Below are 20988 nucleotides of genomic sequence, written 5' to 3' on the forward strand. Positions count from 1 at the left end.
ACTAGCAATGTCTTCTCTGTGCCAGCTAATGTAAACATGGATTAGCTCCTATGTTTATAGCTACCCCAGGTTGCTAGGTTTTATCCTCGTTTTACAAGTGAGGAAACTGAGCTTCAGAAAGTGAAGACATTCACCCAATGATGGAAATGTTCCATATCATGACTATAGTGGTAGTGACACTACTGTATACTTCTGCCAAAACTCATCAAATTGTAAACATAAAAGTCGTGACTTTCATTGTTTGTAAATTATACCTCAGTAAAGCTGATTATAAAAAAGAAAGAATTTTCTACAAATTTATGAGCATAAAATAGGGGAGTTAGGATGTAGTTCCAGGTTGTTCTAACTCCAAAGTCTATATTCTTATAAAAGCCTAGCCTTCATTTTTAATGTAGCAATGATCATTCAAAGATTTTGTGAACAATGTATTTCCACAGTAGATGCTTTAAAGAACAACACAATTAAGTAACTTAGACTTTATATAAACGTATCTATAGAATTTATTTCTTAAATGTTCATTTTAGTAAATAAATTCAATTAACTATTAAAAAATAATAGCTTTTATTATGATTTTAACATACCATTTATTGAGAAACTGTTACATGTCAGGTACCTTGAAATGCTCTGCACAGATCATCTCATTCAATCTCACCATAACCCGATGAGCGTGTTATTAGCCCCATTTTATAGTTCAGGAGACTAGGATTTAGCGAGGCTAAGTAAACCACCCCAAAGAGCTAAAATAAGTCAAGATCAAATCTAAATCTAAGTCGTCTGACTCCAGAATTTAGAATCTTAACTACACTACACTCTACTGAGAAGTCCATGTGTATTCTTTAGCTAAATTTGTTAAAAGTAAAAAAATAACTGATACAGTTAAGATGGTTAAAAACATTTAATCTTTTCAACGTGTTCCTAAATAACTGAATTTTTTTAATTATTCAAGCAATACATGTACATGGTTAAAACAAATTTAGACTCATAATAAAACACCAAAGGCTCTTTTCTTCCCTCCCCAGCCTCCAAAATGTTGTAACTATTTCCTCTGATAGTTACTATCGTTATCTCTTAATAATATACCATTCGTTGATATGTATAAGCAGTGAGGATTTTCTCTCTTATTAATACCTCTAACTCCCTTCTGCCACATTTTCTATACAAGTGGTGTTGGGAAGTTGGACAGCCGCATGTGAATCAATGAAGTTAGAACACACCCTCACTCCATACACAAAAATAAACTCAAAATGGCTTAAAGACTTAAGTATAAGACATGATACCATAAAACTCCTAAAAGAGAACACAGGCAAAACATTCTCTGACATAAACTGTACCAGTGTTTTCTTAGGTTCATCTCCCAAGGCAACAGAAATAAAAGCAAAAATAAACAAATGGACCTAAGCAAACTTACAAGCTTTTGCATAGCAAAGGAAGCCACAAACAAAACGAAAAGACAACCTATGGACTGGGAGAAAATATCTGCAAATGATGCAATGGACGAGGGCTTAATTTCCAAAATATACAAATAGCTCATACAACTCAATAATAATAATAAAAAAAACAACCCTACTGAAAAATGGGCAGAAAACCTAAACAGAAACTTCTCCAAAAAAGACATACAGATGGCCAAGAGGCACACGAAAAAATGCTCAACCTAATTATTAAAGAAATTCAAATCAAAACTACAATGTGGGGCTTCCCTGGTGGCGCAGTGGTTGAGAGTCCGCCTGCCGATGCAGGGGACACGGGTTCGTGCCCCAGTCCGGGAAGATCCCACATGCCGCGGAGCGGCTAGGCCCGTGAGCCATGGCCGCTGAGCCTGCACATCCGGAGCGTGTGCTCCGCAACGGGAGAAGCCACAACAGTCAGAGGCCCACGTACAGCAAAAAAAAAAAAAAAAAAAAAAAACAACTACAATGTGGTACCACCTCACAGCAGTCCGAATGGCCATCATTTAAAAAGTCTACAAATAACAAATGCTGGAGAGGGTGTGGAGAAAAGGGAACCCTCCTACTCTGTTAGTGGGAATGGAACTTGGTCCAGCCACTATGGAAAACAGTATGGAAGTTCCTTAAAAAGACTAAAATCAGAGTTGCCATATGATCCAGCAGTCCCACTCCTGATAATATATATCCAGAGAAAACTATAATTTGAAAAGATACATGCATCGCAATGTTCATAGCACTATTTATAACGGCCAAGACATGGAAGCAACCTAAATGTCCACTGACAGATGACTGGATAAAGAAGATGCGGTACATATATACAATGGAATGCTACTCAGCCATAAAAAAAGAATGAAAGAATGCCATTTGCAGCAACATGGAGAGACCTAGAGATTATCATACAAAGCAAAGTAAGTCAGAAAGAGAAAGACAGATATTGATACCATATGATATCACTTATATGTGGAATCTAAAATATTACACAAATAAATTCATTTATGAAACAGAAACAGATTTCACAGACATAGAAAATAAGCTTATGATTACCAAAGGGGAAAGGGGGTGGGGAGGGATAAGTTAGGATTTGGGGATTCGCAGATACAAACTACTATATATAAAATAGACAACAAGGTCCTGTATAGCACAGGGAACTATATTCAAAATCCTGTAATAAAACATAATGGAAAAGAATATGTATATATATATGTATAACTGAACCACTCTGTTGTACTCGGAAACTAACACAACATTGTAAATCAACTATACTTCAGTAAAAAAAAAAAGAATAAAATCGGAAACATAAGATATTGTACAAGAACAGAATTGTACAAAGCATGCAGAAAACAGAGTTCTTGAAAATTAAAAACATTACAGCTGTCAATAAGCATTATAGCAGTAAATTAAATAGTAAAAGGATTAAAAGATAAAGTTGAGAAAATTTCTAAGAAATTAGAGGAAAAAGACAAAAGAATAAGTAATATGTCCCTGCCAAAAGATAAGAATATTAGAGTATACTGCAGAAGGTTCAATAGCAATATAATGGCAGGCCGAGAGACAGAGAGAGAGAGAGAGAGAACAGTGAAATGCAGAGGAGGAAATCAACAAAATAATTCTTGAAAACTATCCAGAACAGAAAGACACAAGTTTCTAGAATGAAACAACTGAGTAAGTACACACCACAGTGGATGAAAACACATCCATCCACACAAGGTATAATCCTGTGAAATTTTAGGACATTAGAAACAAAGATTCAAGATTCCAGAAAAAGGGAAAGGCAAAAACAAGCAATAAAACAAGTCACATACAAAGAATCAGAAACTTCTTAGAAGAGCTCTGGATTTCACAGAAATAACACTGTAAGCAAAAAAACAGTGGAACAATGTCAGTAAAATAATTAAGGAAAAACATCCAACCCTGCTAAACCATGAATAAAGATATTTTCAGATATGGACAGTCTCTAAAAATGTATCTTCCCTCTTATTCACTTGTTCTTTTTTTTTTTTTTTTTTTTTGTGGTATGCGGGCCTCCCTCTGTTGTGGCCTCTCCCGTTGCGGAGCACAGGCTCCGGACGCTCCGGACGCGCAGGCCCAGCGGCCATGGCTCACGGGCCCAGCCGCTCCGCAGCATGTGGGATCCTCCCAGACCGGGGCGCGAACCCGGTTCCCCTGCATCGGCAGGTGGACGCGCAACCACTGTGCCACCAGGGAAGCCCCTTCACTTGTTCTTAAAATTTACTAGAGAATGTGCTCCACCACAATGAGCATACTAAAGAAGGTTAAAAAAACACACCAGGTATCAAAAACAAAGAAATTCTAGGGACCACTTTGAAGAGAGAGCTCTAAAAAGTTCCCAGGAAGAGAACCGTGCATCAGATGTAGAAGGAAACCAGTCCAGACCATGCAGTTTATTTCCAAAGGAAGTCATATGGAGGGCTATCATCACCAAGATGCCTCCTGCCATCAACTAGATTCTTTGTATGTATTTTAGCTTGTTTCCACCATTTGGTGATGAAATTCCAGCTCTCCCCTCAATGTCTTGTGTGCCATCACCTGAATCGGATAATGACGTCATTATACCCGGCAGAAACATTTTGTTTTGACCTACACCTGAAAGCTAGGGGTATATTTGGGAAGCCTAGAATCAGAAAATACAGAGGACCTTCCTACTCCCAGTGAACATATTCCTTTTGGTCATCCTCTGAGACTACGTCAGATATTCTTGTGGGGAGCCCCGATGTTTCCCAGAACGGCGAACGGCCTCATTACCTTGCCCCACTGAATTCCCTTCCAGAGGCTTTTGTAGACTCACAAAGAAGCTTAATATGACCTAGAGAGTCTATTCAGATAACATTCTCAGGGAGCCTTCATCTAAGTGGAAATACTGCCTTTTTCACATAGCTAGGTTTACGCTCGCCATAGTTTTAAGAAAACTAAATAATATCCTCTTTAGGAATATATATAGGTTTAATATAATTCTAAAGAAAAGTAAAAGAATGATTAAGTCAGAATATTAATTACTTTTCAGGGAGACATAACTATTTTAAGTAAATACTACTTGTTCACCACTGTGGCAGACATACAATATTCGTATCATTATTCTTTAAATTATATATATATTTCCATATACTGTTCTGTATTTCTGATATAGTAGAAAATTATGAAAAATGAACTTTAGAATATTTAGATATTTACAAATAATATAAATATCCATCTGAAATAAGAGAGAAAAACAATTTCCATTACATTCAAAATCAATAAAAATTCAAACTCTCTTAAGTTATAAGAAATGTAAAGTTTGTGTTTTTTTTTTCAAGAAATGTAAAGTAGTTTTATGGAGATACATTCTTTTACTTCATTTGACAGATCAGATTCTCTCTTCCCTGCCAGTCAGATTTACAGAAATCTTCCCCTCCAGTACGCATCACTTTTATTATTTGTTAAACTTCATTCTGCCTTAAACATTAAGCAATAAGGACATCATAAAAGAGATCATAATAAATATAATCAAGATAAGCAAAGTTTGGTATTCTTTACAAAAAGTTCAGTATAATTTTATAGTCTGATATTGCATAATACAAACTATGTTTTACACGGCTACAGAAAGGATGGTACCCGAAAAAAACACAGTAATAGTACTAGAGGTTGAATATTAAATTTTAACTAAAATCTAATGGTGCCCTCAGCTCTACTAATAACAGAAATATTTCCAAGCCTCAATCAATAGCTATTTTATTTCAAGTAATAACAGAGTCAACAAAATTCTGGTTCAATTAAAAACAGAGAATTTGATAATGTCACTGAATTACCTTTATAGAATTTGATTTATAAAAATTAAAACAAACAAAAATTAAAACAAATACTTGCATGCAACAGGATGCTTGTTATGTTTACCTTGAAGTCCATTAAGGATAGAAGTGATTTCTATGGATTTAATATGAGCTGTATCAGAGTTTTTGGCATCAGTAAGATCCAATTTGGATACCATTTCAGGAGATGGATTTGTCTGAAATGGTGGTTTTGACAAGCGCCGAAGTTTACAGTTCTTAGGAGAATACTTTTCATCTTTGTCTTTTTCTTTGTCTAATTTATTCTAGGTTAAGAAAAAAAAAAGGTATCCCATGTTAGCCATAATACATCATGAGGCATTTATTAGTAACAATGTTAAAACTCATTTTTAACTCAACGTTACAGACTATTATTAAAAAAAATAAAAAGAAAGAATACAAAAAGTCCCACAAAACAGTCAGAAATGTTTTTTCAAAGTTATTTAACAAATACTACAGGATGAGAAATAAGTTTTTGTCTAATATTTATATTTTAATAGTGGAAATAAATTAGCAATCAGATAGGCAATTAAGACTAGCAAACTTCCCTACAGCTAATAATTGGTGTTGCAAAGTCTGTAAAAATTAAATCCCAATAGGCTTAAATTAAATATTCACTAAAAAAACAACAGAAACATAATTTCAAGCTGGTAGTTCTAAAATCTGTAAGATTGTCAATATAAAATGAGAGTTGGGAATGACACAACTTCAAACATCTTCATTCAGTTGACAGGTGGGAGTAACAAACAAATGACTTGCTATAAAGTCAAGTCAGTGGGGCAAACCTTCCTGTATGACTGATAATGTTTCAGGAAAAAATGAGAAATTTTCTGAAATTCTCTATTTACAAATAGATGAGCAGAGGTTAATATATTTCTTGGAAACTATTTTTTAAATTTGTTTTAAAAATTATTTATAGGACTTCCCTGGTGGCACAGTGGTTAAGAACCCGCCTGCCAAGGTAGGGGACACGGGTTTGAGCCCTGGTCCGGGAAGATCCCACATGCCGCAGAGCAACTAAACCCGTGTGCCACAACTACTGAGCCTGCACTCTAGAGCCCGCGAGCCACAACTCCTGAGCCCACGTGCCACAACTACTGAAGCCCGTGAGCCTAGAGCCTGTGCTCCGCAACAAGAGAAGCCACAGCAATGAGAAGCCCGCACACCACAACGAAGAGTAGCCCCCGCTCACGGCAACTAGAGAAAGCCCGCGAGCCGCAACGAAGCAACGAAGACCCAATGCAGCCAATAATTAATTAATTAATTAATTAATTAATTTAAAAAATTTATAGGAAAAATAATTTAGACAAGCTTCTAAATGATCATGTAGAGCACTACGTAGAAGTAAACAATTCTGAAGTCCTGTGATATAGTGAGAATATAGAACATGAGTGGCTATTTTCACAATTCTCCCAAAGATGGTACATAATTAGTATCATTCTGGATACATAGAGGAGAAGTTATTCTGTTTAGGATAGTGGCTCTCTAAGTGTGGACTCTGGCCCAGTGACATTAGCATCTTCTGGGAATTTGTTAGAAGTGAAAACTCCTCGAACCAGACTCAGATCTAGTGAATCAGAAACGCTGGGGATGGGGCCAAGCAATCTGAGTTTCAACAAGTCCTTCAGGTGACTGTAACACATGTTCAAGTGTGAGATCCACTGACTTAGAGCACGTGGGCTGAATTCTCTGGATGCACTGAGGTGGCTTATGTGTAGGTAGACTACCAAAACCTCTCAATGATTAGTGCTGTTCTCATTTTCCTATTCTTGCCAGCCTTTTCATCACTTTATACCAGAGATCATAATATACCATGCATTATGAAGGCAGAAACAGTCTACCCCATGCAAATTTCAAATATGGCTTTTAACGCCTATCAGAGGACAGCCTTGAAAATACTGGTTCTCACAGTCAGATGAGATCGAGTGATGGGTATACAATATTAAATATTTTCTAGGAAGCTTTTTCAAAATTCACATGCCTCTTCCCTTATGACCAAGAATTTTAAATGCCTGGAAGGAGCCGAGAACTACACTGAGAATTAAATAAATATTTAGAAAAAATTCCCCAAGTGTAATATTCTAACATTGCTTCTCCTACCCCTACCGTATCTTCTACCTGAGAAATACTACTTCTAAAACTTGCTCTGTGTAAGGAAACTGGCTTTTTAGTGCCACACACACACAGCTCTTCTAGTAGCTTAGAGCGATGCTAAATGTAGCATGACTTCCAATAAAGACCAAGAGTGTCCTGAGTTGTAGCTACTGAGTTGCTATACCAAAACTTTAAAAATATGGACCCAATTTCACAGTGAGAAAAGAATAATCACTCTAGGGGAAACCTTTCAGTATTTAGGGCCACTAGGGTATCATTTAGCCAGAAAGTAAACAGCTCCTCACTTTTAATATGAAAATTGAATTTCAGGAGAACTATTAAACACTTCAATTATATACACCATTCAAAGTATTAAAGAGCCATTAAAAAGATTAAAAAATATTCTAAAACCTAGTTAATGGTTCTACTTTCTAATAAAACATTAGAAAGATTCAGTCTTAGAATGAATCAGCGTAATTCTATCATACATGAAAGTAACCTTAATTTCCATACAAGCTCATTAATAGATTCCCCACGGTATCCATGTAGAGTTTGCCTAACAGGGTCTTGTGAACACATTCTAAGGCACTACCTATATAGTCAGAGAAAGATGAAGAAAAAAGAAGAGCTTCATATAGGTTCTCCTCTGCCTTCAGACACCTTCTCTTCCTCTAATGGTTTACAGCTATTACAGTAACCCCAGGGCTCCAGCCACAATACTTAATGACTCCTAGTTGGAGACCAGAGGGGTAGGAAACAGTTGAAATGGGTAAGTGAAATCTGGCTAAGTGGACTTATACAATGTTGGAACTGAAAAAGCCTCAAAGATCATTTAGTACTGTTTTCAAAATGCCTTTCCATAAGCTGACAATCTTAATTGTACGCAAATCTAGCATTTGATAAATTTGCTATTTCAAGAGAGTATTTCCACTCTACTAACACTAATGCACACACACTTAATACTCATTTTGGAGGCAAAGTTCCTTAATTAAGAGCTATCATACAGCAAAATAAGCACTTACCTTTATTTTCTTGCGATGTTTTATCTTTGGCACATTTTTATCAGCAGGTCGTACTATTTTATCTGCTTTAATCCATTCATCATATCTAAAATTGAAGGAAATTAACATAAATATAAAACACATACCACAGAAGGAACCATGCCATATTAAAGAGAAACTTGTAAATAGAATCAGAACATTTCAGAACTGGAAAGGGTCTTGGAGGCCATCTAGTTCAACTTCCTGGTTCAAGAAATAAAGTTACCATGGCTCAAAGAGAAAGAGAGAGATGAAGTGACCTATCCAAGGACACAATGTCAGCTATTGGCTGAGCTAAGACTCAGCAAGATCTCTGGACTCCTGGACTAGCACTTGCTCTGCTGCCCCAATGAGAAACCAAATCCGTGCAATAGCTATTAAGAGAAATCCCAGTATTTCCTGAACTTTTTTTGTGTACTTTGTTGTGTTCGTAAGCAGCAAGTAGCCCATTTTTCCTAACCGTGTCAGGAAGCTATAAGGGGAAGCACGGCTCTGCCAAGCCTCCAGTGCTGAGACACTTCCTACGTGTGCAGGCAGCCGAGGGCCAACAGTCGTGATGGCCTCTCCACTCCGTGCTGGCAGTCTGCATGATTTTACAGGGTGCAAGTCACTACTGACTGCAATAAATCTATTTGTTTAAAGGGAAAAAAAAAAGACAGTTTTTGTAAAAACTCAGCCAGAAAGAAACATTAAAAACAAATTAACCTCTTTTTATGTTAGAAAGCTATCTACATTTATTCTGGAAAATGGGAAAACTCACTGGCATTTTTAACTCAAGAAAATGAACAACTGAAAATGGGCTTTTAAATTAAAATGTCCTCATTACCAGAGGTATTAAGTGAAGTAATAAAGACCTTAAGTCAGGAAGCAAATGACCTGGGTCATTAGCTTACTAATAAATTACATTCTTGCTCTAGACAGGCCTAGTTGTATCTGTAACAACTCCCAGGCAGAGCTATACTGCTGGTGCAAACCACGGGCTGCAGCAAAGCTGAGGGCTCAGCCCCACAATGGTTACGGCAGTGTCTGCTGGAAGCTGCTGAGGGCCACAGTGATAACTGGAGAGGACGCGGAAAGAATGGAATGAGTTCTAGAAAAGTCTTTACATATCCTTGCTGACTAGTTATGTGGCCCTGGTCAAGACGTTCTCAACCTCAGACTTAGTTCGTTCTGTATAAAGACCACATTAAAAATATAAAATAAAAAATAAGACTGCATATCACATATGGCTCTTTGAGGATCAAATATATGATAAGTGCTTTGAAACAGTTTAAGTCAAATATTATTCTTCTACTAAACACACTCCTCTGGTATTTATACTGGCACACTAGCACCTACCTGTACATTTATAGTAATTTTAATTTTCCCATTAATACTCAAAATTGCATGATGCTTGACAAGAAAGCAATTTAGTTCCTTCCAAAATTAGAGTGAAGGTGAAGAATGAACAGAAGATATATCTGCCCTCTACCAAGTTGAATGTGAACTTCTAGAAGTTGCTCTTACTTGAATATAGTTATGGAAATCAATGCTACGTACTTTAAGAAAAAAACAAAAACAAGCTTTCTATCTTATGAGATAAACTAAAAACAGTTCATGATGGTTACACATAACATGAGCATAAGCTAAACGAAAACGTAAGAGTTTTTTACCTTTCTTAACCAAATTGTACTGTTGTACAATTAATTTTGTAATACCAGACATTTTGACTACCAATAAGAGTACTATTCAATTCCACTTGGATTTTTGACATGAATTATTGTATTTCAAATTCGGGTGAAACAGTAGCTTTCAATGCAAGAATATCACCAAGATATTGTAGCTCTGATGGAGCACCAAACACATCAAACAAGCAAAAAATACTTACTGTCCCCATAGTTACAATGTTCACTGTGACAGAGAAAGATTTCTTTATGAGTTAGAGGTAATGTATTTTGCTTAAATTCTCTTAGGAACAAGGTATACGGAACATATACATAAATAAAATAGTGGTTACTCCACATGGTACAGGCTGATGCTCGCTGCCTAAGCTCCACTAGAGTACAGATACTATATGAAAATCATTTTCTCCTCCACCCACACATAAACTAAGGATGGTATATAAGAAGACTGGTTATCAGAAGAACTTTAGTGAGTTTGGGGGTGGAAAGAGTGTTGAGCCAGGCAAGAAACGAAAAAGAAAGATTCTGGAATTAGAAGAAACAAACTATATACACTTCTAAAATACTTGAACAGCAGTAATTAAACACGAGGGTCTTACTATTCTACATAACAATTTTGTTTGAAAACAACTGAATATTCTGTATGGTTTTAGGAGATTCCTTGGGAAATTATTTAGATATGTTTCCTACTAGAGCAATTACAGGGTAATGTATGGTTCTATAAGTACTAGCTAATATTTATATTGTGACTCCTTTATTATTTGCCTCTTTCTACTCTCCTTTCTCAGTGCTTTTGGTTTGTTCAGGCATTCCCTTGTTCTAATACTATTCTTTTAGATTTTTTTTCTTTTTTCAGCTAGATTTATGCTGCCTTTCATAAAATGTAATGACACAACGTTGTTATTGTTATTATAATATCCTTCAGAACTAGAACATGCCTTAAAAATCTATCAAGAATGTATTTCACAGATTGAGAAACTCAAACCATGGAAGCAAACTCACCTTGCAAGCTACAGGCTTACCAAAAACCACTATGTGAGGAGTTAGACAAGAACGGGAAATGGACTGCCTGTTAAATAGTGTAATACTAGAATGATTACTACTAGGCAGGCCAGGTCCTGTTCAGAGTAAGCATACAGAAGAGTCCAGACCAGCAACTGAAAAAGCCTCATTAAGAATGCACAGTATGAACCAATCCACGAGGAGGGAGAACGGGTGAAAACAATGTGTGAGAATTTTGGTTAAGGTAGCTTTTTCAAATTACAAATGCCTTTAACCAAACAGAGGTAGAGACCAGTGATGTAAACATTAACAGAAATATTTCACAATGTAATGAGGTTCCAAGTAGCACTTTAGTTGCCTGATGAATCTTACAAGGAAAAAAACGATGATCAGAAAATAAACTGATAGCTATAACTGATCATTGTATATATTTTAAAAATAGGAAATGTTCTTTCCCTTTATGTAATTACTGATTAGAGTATTATTCAGGAGTTATATTCTCTTTTCTTTTTTTTTTTTTTGGCTGCAAGGCATGTGGGATTCTAGTTCCCCAACCAGGGATCAAACATGCGCCCCCTGCACTGGAAGCATGGCGTCTTAACCATTGGACCACCAAGGAAGTCCACGAGTTCTATTTTCTTTACAGAATACTTTCAAAGACCAGGAAGGAGAGAAACATAAATTCATGTGGGAAAAAAGCAAAACGATACACCCCGAAAGGCAACATTTCCTAGTGACACTAAATTATATAAGAAAGAGTTAGGCCAATTTAATTTTTATTTTACTAGTGCTTGTTAATTTAAATTAAGTTAATATTAGTGGGTTAAGATCTCTGATTCCCTATCAAATACCAAGAATAAAGACTTGAATGAAGGGAATTTAGTTCAGAACTATAGAAAAAGCTGCCACTGATTCTGTTTATTCTATATAAACAAACTTTTTATATAGTCTATTTAATATACATTAAAAAGAGATTACAGCACATTTACTTTAGGCATAAGAAAACAGTCAAAGAAGATAGAAAATGGGAAAATTTAGTTCAAATTCAAATATCTTGGACACCATAGAAATTGAAATTACAGGGAAGTGGCAAACAGAAGAAACTTGCAGCTAAGAAACAGAAGACCATGAAATATTTCTCATTTCTCCTTGGGGCACCATACCAAGTATGGGATCCATTCATCCCTCAAAATACATTCTTAAAGAATACAAGAATTTTTAAAACTAAGTCAAATATAAATTTTTTGGTTTTAAAATGCTTCCATCCCTTTCTCAAACATTCCCAAATACATGGACATGCTGTACTTCCCTCACAGTGGCTCTCCAATATTCTTGATTTGCCTTTAAGTACCACAAAGGGAACCAAGACATTAGAACGCATATTCTGATGGGCTCTCTCTACTGTGCAGGAACTACGAACAGCTATTTAGGGCAACAGGTATTCAAAGAAACCACGTTATTGTTAAATACCTAGATCTCTCCCCAAGGCTAGCAGGCTTATTGCTGTCAGCTCTCATGTTCTGTGATAATGTAGCTTGAAAACTAGGAGAGAAATTTAAGCTAAGTGGTTGGCCTACAAACAAAATGACCTGCAACTTTAATCCAAGCAATAGAGTTTTATGAGAATGTCTGAGGAAAACAAGGAAGTTTGGATTATTGATATAAACTATACTACCTGTAGCTGGACTTTAAATTTAGAAATTATGAACAGAAGAGAGTAATTGGCCTGTTTGTGACTAAAGGAAATATAGTTTGCCAGGGCACAAGGAAAAGAAGATTACTAAATGCTTCCATTTAAAAACAAATATCAAAAAACAAAGAAAAACAAATATTGGAACAAATATTAACAAACACTGAGTTCAAAAATGAAGACTAAGTCTGTTATTGATTAGACCATAACTTTTTCAATTCAGTTATCAATAAATTCATTGTAATTAATGCATGGAGTCTAGACAAGTATCTTATCTGATATTTAAAGTACTAAGGAAAATATTTTCAAAGAATATACTGACTTATTTGAGAATAGTCTATTGAGATCATCTAACATTCAACTAATGGAATGAACATGAATGAACAGATGCATGAGCAACTCATTTAACTTCTAGCAGTCTGTTCCCTGACCTACCTAAAATGAAGAAGGTAGAACAGATGATCCCCCAAATTAAAAACTTATATGAAACTCCCAGACTAAAAGTCTACACAAGGGCTTATTCATTCGACAAATACTTCTTAGGTACCCATCATGTGACAGGCTCTGTGCTAGGCACTGGGTAATAAACGCACCACAGCTCCTTATCAAGGAGTTTACAATTTAACAGAGAGGACAACACTAATCAGTCATTACATAAGTAATAATACAAACCTTCTGAACCATTCGAAAAAAGTAGCTACATAAATATTTGAAATTTTAATGTGTTGAATTAAAATATTTATACAAAGCTAAAAGGAACCATTCAGAGACCATAGCATACTTGCTCTCACCAGAGAAAAACAGAGTTCTAAAAAGAAAACGTTTTGACTTTTCTTGGATGTGTTGGCAAATCATCTAAGAAATCATTTAGCAACAATAAAAATGGAAAAGAACATTAGTCAACCAGACATAAGATACCAAATTGGTTACTGTGCCCACATCAGTTCAGATTTTGGTTCTGCTTAAACCTAACTAAACCACTTTCAAAGAAATATTATCAGCCATGTATTAATATAAACCCACACAATAATTACATGCAGAATAAGGATACTGTACAAATAACTTCATCAACAAAACCGAACTGAATTTAAAATATGCATACAGATTATAAAAGATAAAATCTAATAACTAACCGTTAATATAAGTGAAATATTAACATCATTTGTATGTTGTTTTCTGTAATGGAGAGACTCATTTCATAATTGCTGAACAATATGTATTTTATATCCTGCCTATCTATAGGCAAAAAACTTAATATATGTCATAAAACTAACTTAGCTTTTAAAAACCTCACATCTAAAGTGGAAATTTAGGCCCTCTTTAGCATGGAAAGGAATTCTTTCCCCCTTAATTGAGTAAGAAAATATGAGGGAAAAAATATGACATTGTAATAGAAAAAAAGACCAAGTCATGATGAAGAGCAGCACTAGTTATTATCAATTATAAACTTTATAAGCAATTTAATCAATATTTGCCTACTTTATGAATTTTCTATAATAATCTCAATTTACATATTTATTTTTAATGTGAGAGAATATCTAAAGCAAAATTTATAGAGACCTACTGACTACAATAATGTTTTTAGTCATGTACTTAGGATAAAACAAAGATAAAGGTAAAAGCATCATATTATTGAAAAAATAAAATTCTAAGCATGCTATTAACATTTCATATTTCCACTCCATACAACACTGTTAAATCCACATCAAAGAAACAGGAATGGTGTTCATTGTAATAAAGAATATAATAGTAGAATGATAAAAACATGAATATTATAGCATCATCATATTAAAGATTTGACACAAATAGCCCAAGAGAAATGTACTGTAATTATATAGATCTGTTTTCCTAGAGAATTTAACTTTGTAAAATGAAACAAAGGTATAGGTCTTCAGGCAGAGGTAGTATCAATATATAATGTTAAGAACACATCACAGAGCATTGTACCAGACTTATAAAGACCACTGCAAATGGTTAACAACTCTGGCACTCATTGTATTTTGTGATGCAGACACTGACTTCTAAAAGTATCCCCAAAGTTTGTTTTATTAATATTTAATAAGCTTAGGCGATTGGTATGTTTGTGCACATTCAGACAAACATATTGATGTAACTGCCAACCTACAAAACTATGAAATGGAATAGGTCCAAGTTAATGCTTTACATTAAATGTACCTGTCAATCTACAAAAAATACTAAATGGAACAGGCCCAGTTAAGTAAACACTCAGAGAGAGGGCAAGAGAGAGAGAAAGGAAAAAAGGAAGAAGGAAAGAGAGAGAGGTCATTTGAGGGCAAAAATATATGAGTTTATTAATCTTTTTCACAAAGGAAATTTTTATTTTCACTTGCACTGAAAAACCAATCAACTCGAAAGTCATTTTTTAAGTAAAAATTTATTTTTATGTTCACCTTGTTCATTGCTTATAAGCTTTCGTTTAAATTTCTCTACATGTAGGACTGTCTGATACAAAGCATTTGCATGCTGAAAAAGAATTTTTCACATGAGCAGTAACATACAGTCCTTTGACTTCCCTAGTAGTTTTTAATTTTAATGCTTTATAGCATAAACAGAAGTAAATAGGCTAGGAAACTGTGATATAAGGGTTTATGGAGACAAGAGTTTGGAGATGGCAGTGAGGTATCAAGAAAAGAAGAATGGCACACAGGAGGAGGAGGAGTGTGCAAAGAGAACAGGAAGACTTGGTGAAAAGAGATATGGGCAATGTTCCCTTCCTCCCCTTAAAACAGGCTGACAGATATTTCCTTGGAAACCACTGTCAAATGGCCTTCATTTATAGTTCTTTAACTTTCAACTATAAAAATAAAGCAGACAATTTCCTAGATAGAGTACCTTGCTTTCCTTTCTATCATTACCAGAATAATTATTTCAAAGCATATGAGTAGAACAACTTTGTACTCTTATCAATATTCCTAAGTCCAAAGCCATGTACAATGAAAGTATGGCAGGGAAGGAACAGGGAAATTGAGCTGGCAAAGTGACACAAAATTCTTCAAAGGAACAAAAGGAGACAGGGACTGGAAGAAAGGTCACAGAACACGAGCACTTCCAATCAGATTCATTCAAGCCTCTTACTCTGAATCCCATTTTGGCTGCTAATTAGGAGTTGGGCTCTGTATATTACCCAAAGAGGTCATTTAAAAAATTGACTACCATAATCATATATAAAAATTAACTCAAGATGGACCAAAATCCTAAATATTAGAGTTAAAACTATAAAATTCTTATAAGAAAATGGGGACATTTTCATAATACTGGATTTGGCAATGTTTTCTAGGATACAACACAAAAAGCATGAGCAACAAAGAAAAAATAGATAAACTGGACTTTATCAAAATTAAAAAGACACTATTAAGGGTGAAAAGACAATTCTGTGGGTTCACAGAATGGGAGAAAATATTTGCAAATGACATCTCTGATAAGGGATTAGTATACAGAATATATGAAGAACTCCTACAACTCTTTTACAACAACATAAAACAACCAATTCAAAAATGGGCAAAGGGCGTGAATAGACATTCCCCCAAAAAAGATATACAAATGATCATATAAAATTAAGTACATGAAAAGATGTTCAACATCGCTAGTTATTAAGGAAATGCAAATCAAAACAACAATGAGAGGGCTTCCTTGGTGGCGCAGTGGTTGAGAGTCCGCCTGCCGATGCAGGGGACACGGGTTCATGCCCCGGTCCGGGAAGATCCCACACGCCGCCGAGCGGCTGGGCCCACGAGCCATGGCCACTGAGACTGCGCGTCCGGAGCCTGCGCTCCGCAACGGGAGAGGCCAACAGTGAGAGGCCCGCGTACAACAACAACAACAACAACAACAACAAAAAAAAAAAAAAAAAAAAAAAAAAATGAGATACCCACTAGATTAGCTATAAATAAAACACTTTTTTAAAAACAGAAAATGACAAGCGTTGGCAAGGATATGGAGAAATTGGAACCCTAATACAATGCTGGTAAGAATGTAAAATGGTGTAGGCTCTGTGAAAAACAGTTTGTTCCTCAAAAAGTTAAGCAAAGAGTTACCACATGTAAAATGATACAGAAGAGGTTCCAGTGAGAAAACTAAGCCACATCTGTCCCAATTCCCCACTAGTCTCTATATTCCACAGGTATCACTTTTATATACAAGTCTCCTTTTTTTAGATTTTAATTTCTGCTCTACATCCATTTTGTTGCCAGGAGGTCCAATCTAGTTCAATATTCGTTTAATAGTTACCATATGCCAGGCATGTACAGAACATTCTAGATGTGGTAAGGGATATTAATGGAATGATTATGAAAATTGAGGGTTTTTTTTTTTCATGTTTTAAAATTAAATGCACTTCCGTAATGTAAAGTAATGTGGTCCCAATATAAAAAGCTTAAACAAATGGAAAAAAATTTACCCACAGTCCTACATGGAAGTTATATTCCAGGAGGTCAAATCCCTTTGGCTCCAAAAAATAATTCAGAAAAATTCAATATCAGAAAAAGTGACTCAAATCAGGACTGGAAAATCAGGAACAGAATGTAAAATAAGTTAAAATGGATACCAGAAGAATAAAAGAAGGGAACAATTAGAAGAGAGAAAACACATAAAGATAAGAAATGACAGAATGACTGAGGGGTGGTTTTCAATTTGGGAAAAGTAGAAAAGGAAAATAAACCAGAAAAGTAGTTGCAGCTGCAGCAGCCGGAACCCACGTGAAAAGTACCACAAAAGGAGCGATCAGCCGGTTCAGGCACTAAGGTAAGGCAAGTAACAAGAGGTCAAGAAATAAGGGATGGAATTCGGCTAGATGGGGTCCCTGTTGACCGTTCTGGAGGTGTGGTGGAGGCGAAAGCCTTACTGGGTTGGGTTTACACAAAAACAACAGGAGACAAACTGGAGAACAAGTGTAAATAACTCAAATTGTTTTTGCTGGATGGAAGTGGAGCAAAGAAACAGCACAGTAGGGAAAGCAGGGGGAAGCTCGAATGAGTTTTCTCTGAGATGAGAGAAATAACTGCAGGTCTATATGTGGATGGGAATGGTTTAGAACAGAATGAGAAAATGAGAAAAAAGGGGAGAATTTCTGGGACCATATCTCTGATTTAGGCAAGAAGGTATGGCAGTTGGAAGATGGGTTTTAGATAGTAGCTGGGCTTCCCTGGTGGCACAGTGGCTAAGAATCCGCCTGCCAATGCAGGAGACACGGGATTGAGCCCTGGTCCGGGAAGATCCCACATGCCGTGGAGCAAGAAAGCCCGTGCGCCACAACTACTGAGCCTGTGCTCTACAGCCCATGCTCCTCAACGAGAAGCCACCGCAATGAGAAGCCCGCGCGCTGCAATGAAGAGTAGCCCCCCCCCACCGCTTGCCACAACCAGAGGAAGCCCGCACGCAGCAACGAAGACCCAACGCAACCAAAAATAAACAAATAAATAAATTTAGATAGTAGCATGCTTGTTCACCTAAGGCTAAAGATGAGAAGGCAGAAAACATGGCAGCAGATGTAGGTAAGAAGGTGATGTAGTGGAATTTCTGTAGAAATTCTCTTATTTCAATTTTTCAATGAGGTCACCAGCTGAAAGTGAGGATGGGGGAAGAGTTGCTGGGGATTTGAGGAGATAAGAAACAGTATGAAAAAAATTTTTTCTGTAACTATGTATGGTGATGGATGTTAATTAGATTTATTGTGGTGATCATTCTGCAATACATACAAATATCAAATCAATATGTTGCATACCTGAAACTAATATAATACTGCATGTTAATTATACCAATAAAAACTGTAATAATTAAAAATTACTCCCTTAAAAAAATGAAATAGTCTGAGAAAGGAGAAAGGGCATGGAAGGAGGACATATAGCGCCCACTTGAGGTTCACAGTCATGAATTTAAAATAAGACCACTCATTGTGGTTGTTTGCTTTCCTCCAGACAGGATCAGCTGCACAGGTGCAGGCAGGGAGTAGGAGGAGTGTTAGATTTCATCAGCATTCTTGTGGTTTTGTCTAGCAGGTACTACAAAGCAACAACACAAGAGCAACAGAAGAACATGGGGGTTAAAAAAAAAAGATTCTAACAAATGACTGAAGAATGTGAGCAACATAAGCAGAGGATGAGGGCAGGGGAGGCGGGGCTGTCCATGCTGGAGAGGCTCTCCCCTCACCTGGACAATAAATTCCTCGCTAGGGACTATTTCTTTGTACCTTTAGTGCCAAGCACAGTATTTGGCTTATAGCTGTTGAACTTATGTTTGCCAAATAAAGGAAGATATTTGATAAAAAGCAGCTGAATGTTCACAAAAAATGGGATTAAACCCATTTGTCTGTGAAAGCTTTTTACTAGTTCCCACTCCACCCACTCCCTCCAAGGAGGAGCCAGTTTGCTTCGAAAAATAAGGTATTTTTTAAATGAAATACATTTTCACTTCATATAATATACTTAAGTATAATTCATCTTACTTTCAGTTTTCTATAACTTGTAATATGGACTAGAACTAACTGTTGTTAGTTATTTAAGAGCTTTACAGTTGAAATTTTAGTGTCTCTTTTCTTTTTCTTTTACTTAAGGGTATCATTTAATGAAGTTGCGAATCATCAATATTAAAAAAAATTCTCTAATCAAACTCCCAACTCCTTGATTATGGAAAGCCAAAGTAGAAATGAATGGAGAAAAATAAATCAGCATCGATACATAATAAAATACTGATGTATTTTAAATCCCATGCCAAGCAGCCTAGATAGTTCCAACACGCTTGGTTGTTTTACCGAACAAGGATAGCTGTTACTGAACAAGGATAAATCCAACACACTCAAGTTTATGGCCAGTGAATTTCAAAGTGTAACTTCATTCTCAAACGTCTATCTCATGTTTTATGGCATGACCTAGAAACTTGAGAGTGAAAAGAATCAATTAGCTAATGATACTAAAAAATCTATAAAATATTAACATCACTAAGAGAAATTAAAACAAATATAACAGAGAGCCTACGATTAAAAATTACTGAAGTATGACTATAATTTTTTAAATGTATGGAGATATATTTTTTTAAAAGACTAAAAGAGAACACAACAGTATTAGTAGTGATCCTTTCTTTTACGTACTTTCTCATTTTTCTATACTGAATGCTATTTTTAGATGAGTTTTTTAAAATTCTGTAAAAAAGCACGTGGTGAACTAGTAAATGCTATAGCACTGGACAATAGTTTTCCATATGGCCACCATATCTGAAAAATTCTGTAGCAATACTGTACCATTTATAAGTCATTATGTGGTTTAAGATCCAGAATTCTGGCTATTTCCCATAAATGCGATGTAAGTATGTAAAAATGTCTTTTTTTCTCATTGTAGTAGTAAAAAAAAAATTGGCCCAAATGCTACCTTGTGTAACAAAAAAATTAAGATTTTCAGTTGTGAAACAGAGGCATAAATGAAAATTAATGTAAAGGTTTAGACAGCACTTTAGAAAAAAAGGAAAAATGTAGAAATTACAAGAAAAACAGTATTTTTCTAACTAAGAAAGATATTCTTATTTTCTTTAAGAAAAACCTGCTTGATGGAAAATGTTTCAGATCAAACAAAACTCAAACATCTCCATACAAAATTTCCAAAATGCTGTTGTAATAAACGACTGCCAATGAAGATAAAACTATTTTTATGAAACTTCATGCATAAATCTTCATTTCTAATAGCACATCTCAAGTGTAAATTCAGAGATCAAGCTGAAGATCCCCCAAATAATAGGAAAACAGTTGTAGAGCTGATGAGGATTTGTTGAGGTCCTCATTAGATTAGCTTCAGACATGAAGGAGCAGCAAAAATCATAATTATTGCTTATTCATCAATAAGACAGACTCTTTGGTTATTAATCCAGAGAGAAATAGGAATACTGTTATGTTGACTACAAGAAAATTAACTGCTTCATCTACTGACGTACAATTGTTTTCTCTATGATGCTGGAGTCTGTAGAGATCCACCCTACAGGTCTTCATCAAGATGGTAAGTTTTCTTCTTTTGAACGTTCATACCATACAAACGTGTGAGTCGTCAGAAGTAGATGGCATCCTTCTCGTTAACACAAGCGTGTCTTGTTGAACTAGGTCTTGTTTTTCTTTTCTATATTATTAAAAACTTGAATGCCTCAATTTAAAATCCTCCCTTACCCTACCCAACCCCCTATCAATTTCAAAGCTCAAGTACTGAACATTCTTTTTTACCCTCTAAAATCCAAGTGCTC

General features: G+C 35.6%; 1 protein-coding gene across 5 annotated transcripts in view; it reads right to left on the reverse strand.

Annotated features, from left to right (window-relative positions):
* Window positions 1-20988, reverse strand: part of ARID4B (AT-rich interaction domain 4B) — a 130228-nt gene that overhangs the window by 12493 nt on the left and 96747 nt on the right. For all 5 annotated transcript variants that reach the window (XR_449390.4, XM_007129766.3, XM_028482053.2 and 2 more), the window contains 2 exons: window positions 8383-8467; window positions 5334-5532 (listed from right to left, as the gene is read on the reverse strand). Coding sequence is in view for 4 of the 5 variants with exons in the window: in XM_007129766.3 (XP_007129828.1) it covers window positions 5334-5532; window positions 8383-8467 (284 nt within the window). In the remaining variant the exon portion in view is untranslated. The remainder of the gene's footprint in view (window positions 1-5333; window positions 5533-8382; window positions 8468-20988) is intronic.

The sequence above is a fragment of the Physeter macrocephalus genome, chromosome 20 (genome assembly GCF_002837175.3).
Source record: "Physeter macrocephalus isolate SW-GA chromosome 20, ASM283717v5, whole genome shotgun sequence".
Classification (NCBI taxonomy): Eukaryota; Metazoa; Chordata; class Mammalia; order Artiodactyla; family Physeteridae; genus Physeter; species Physeter macrocephalus.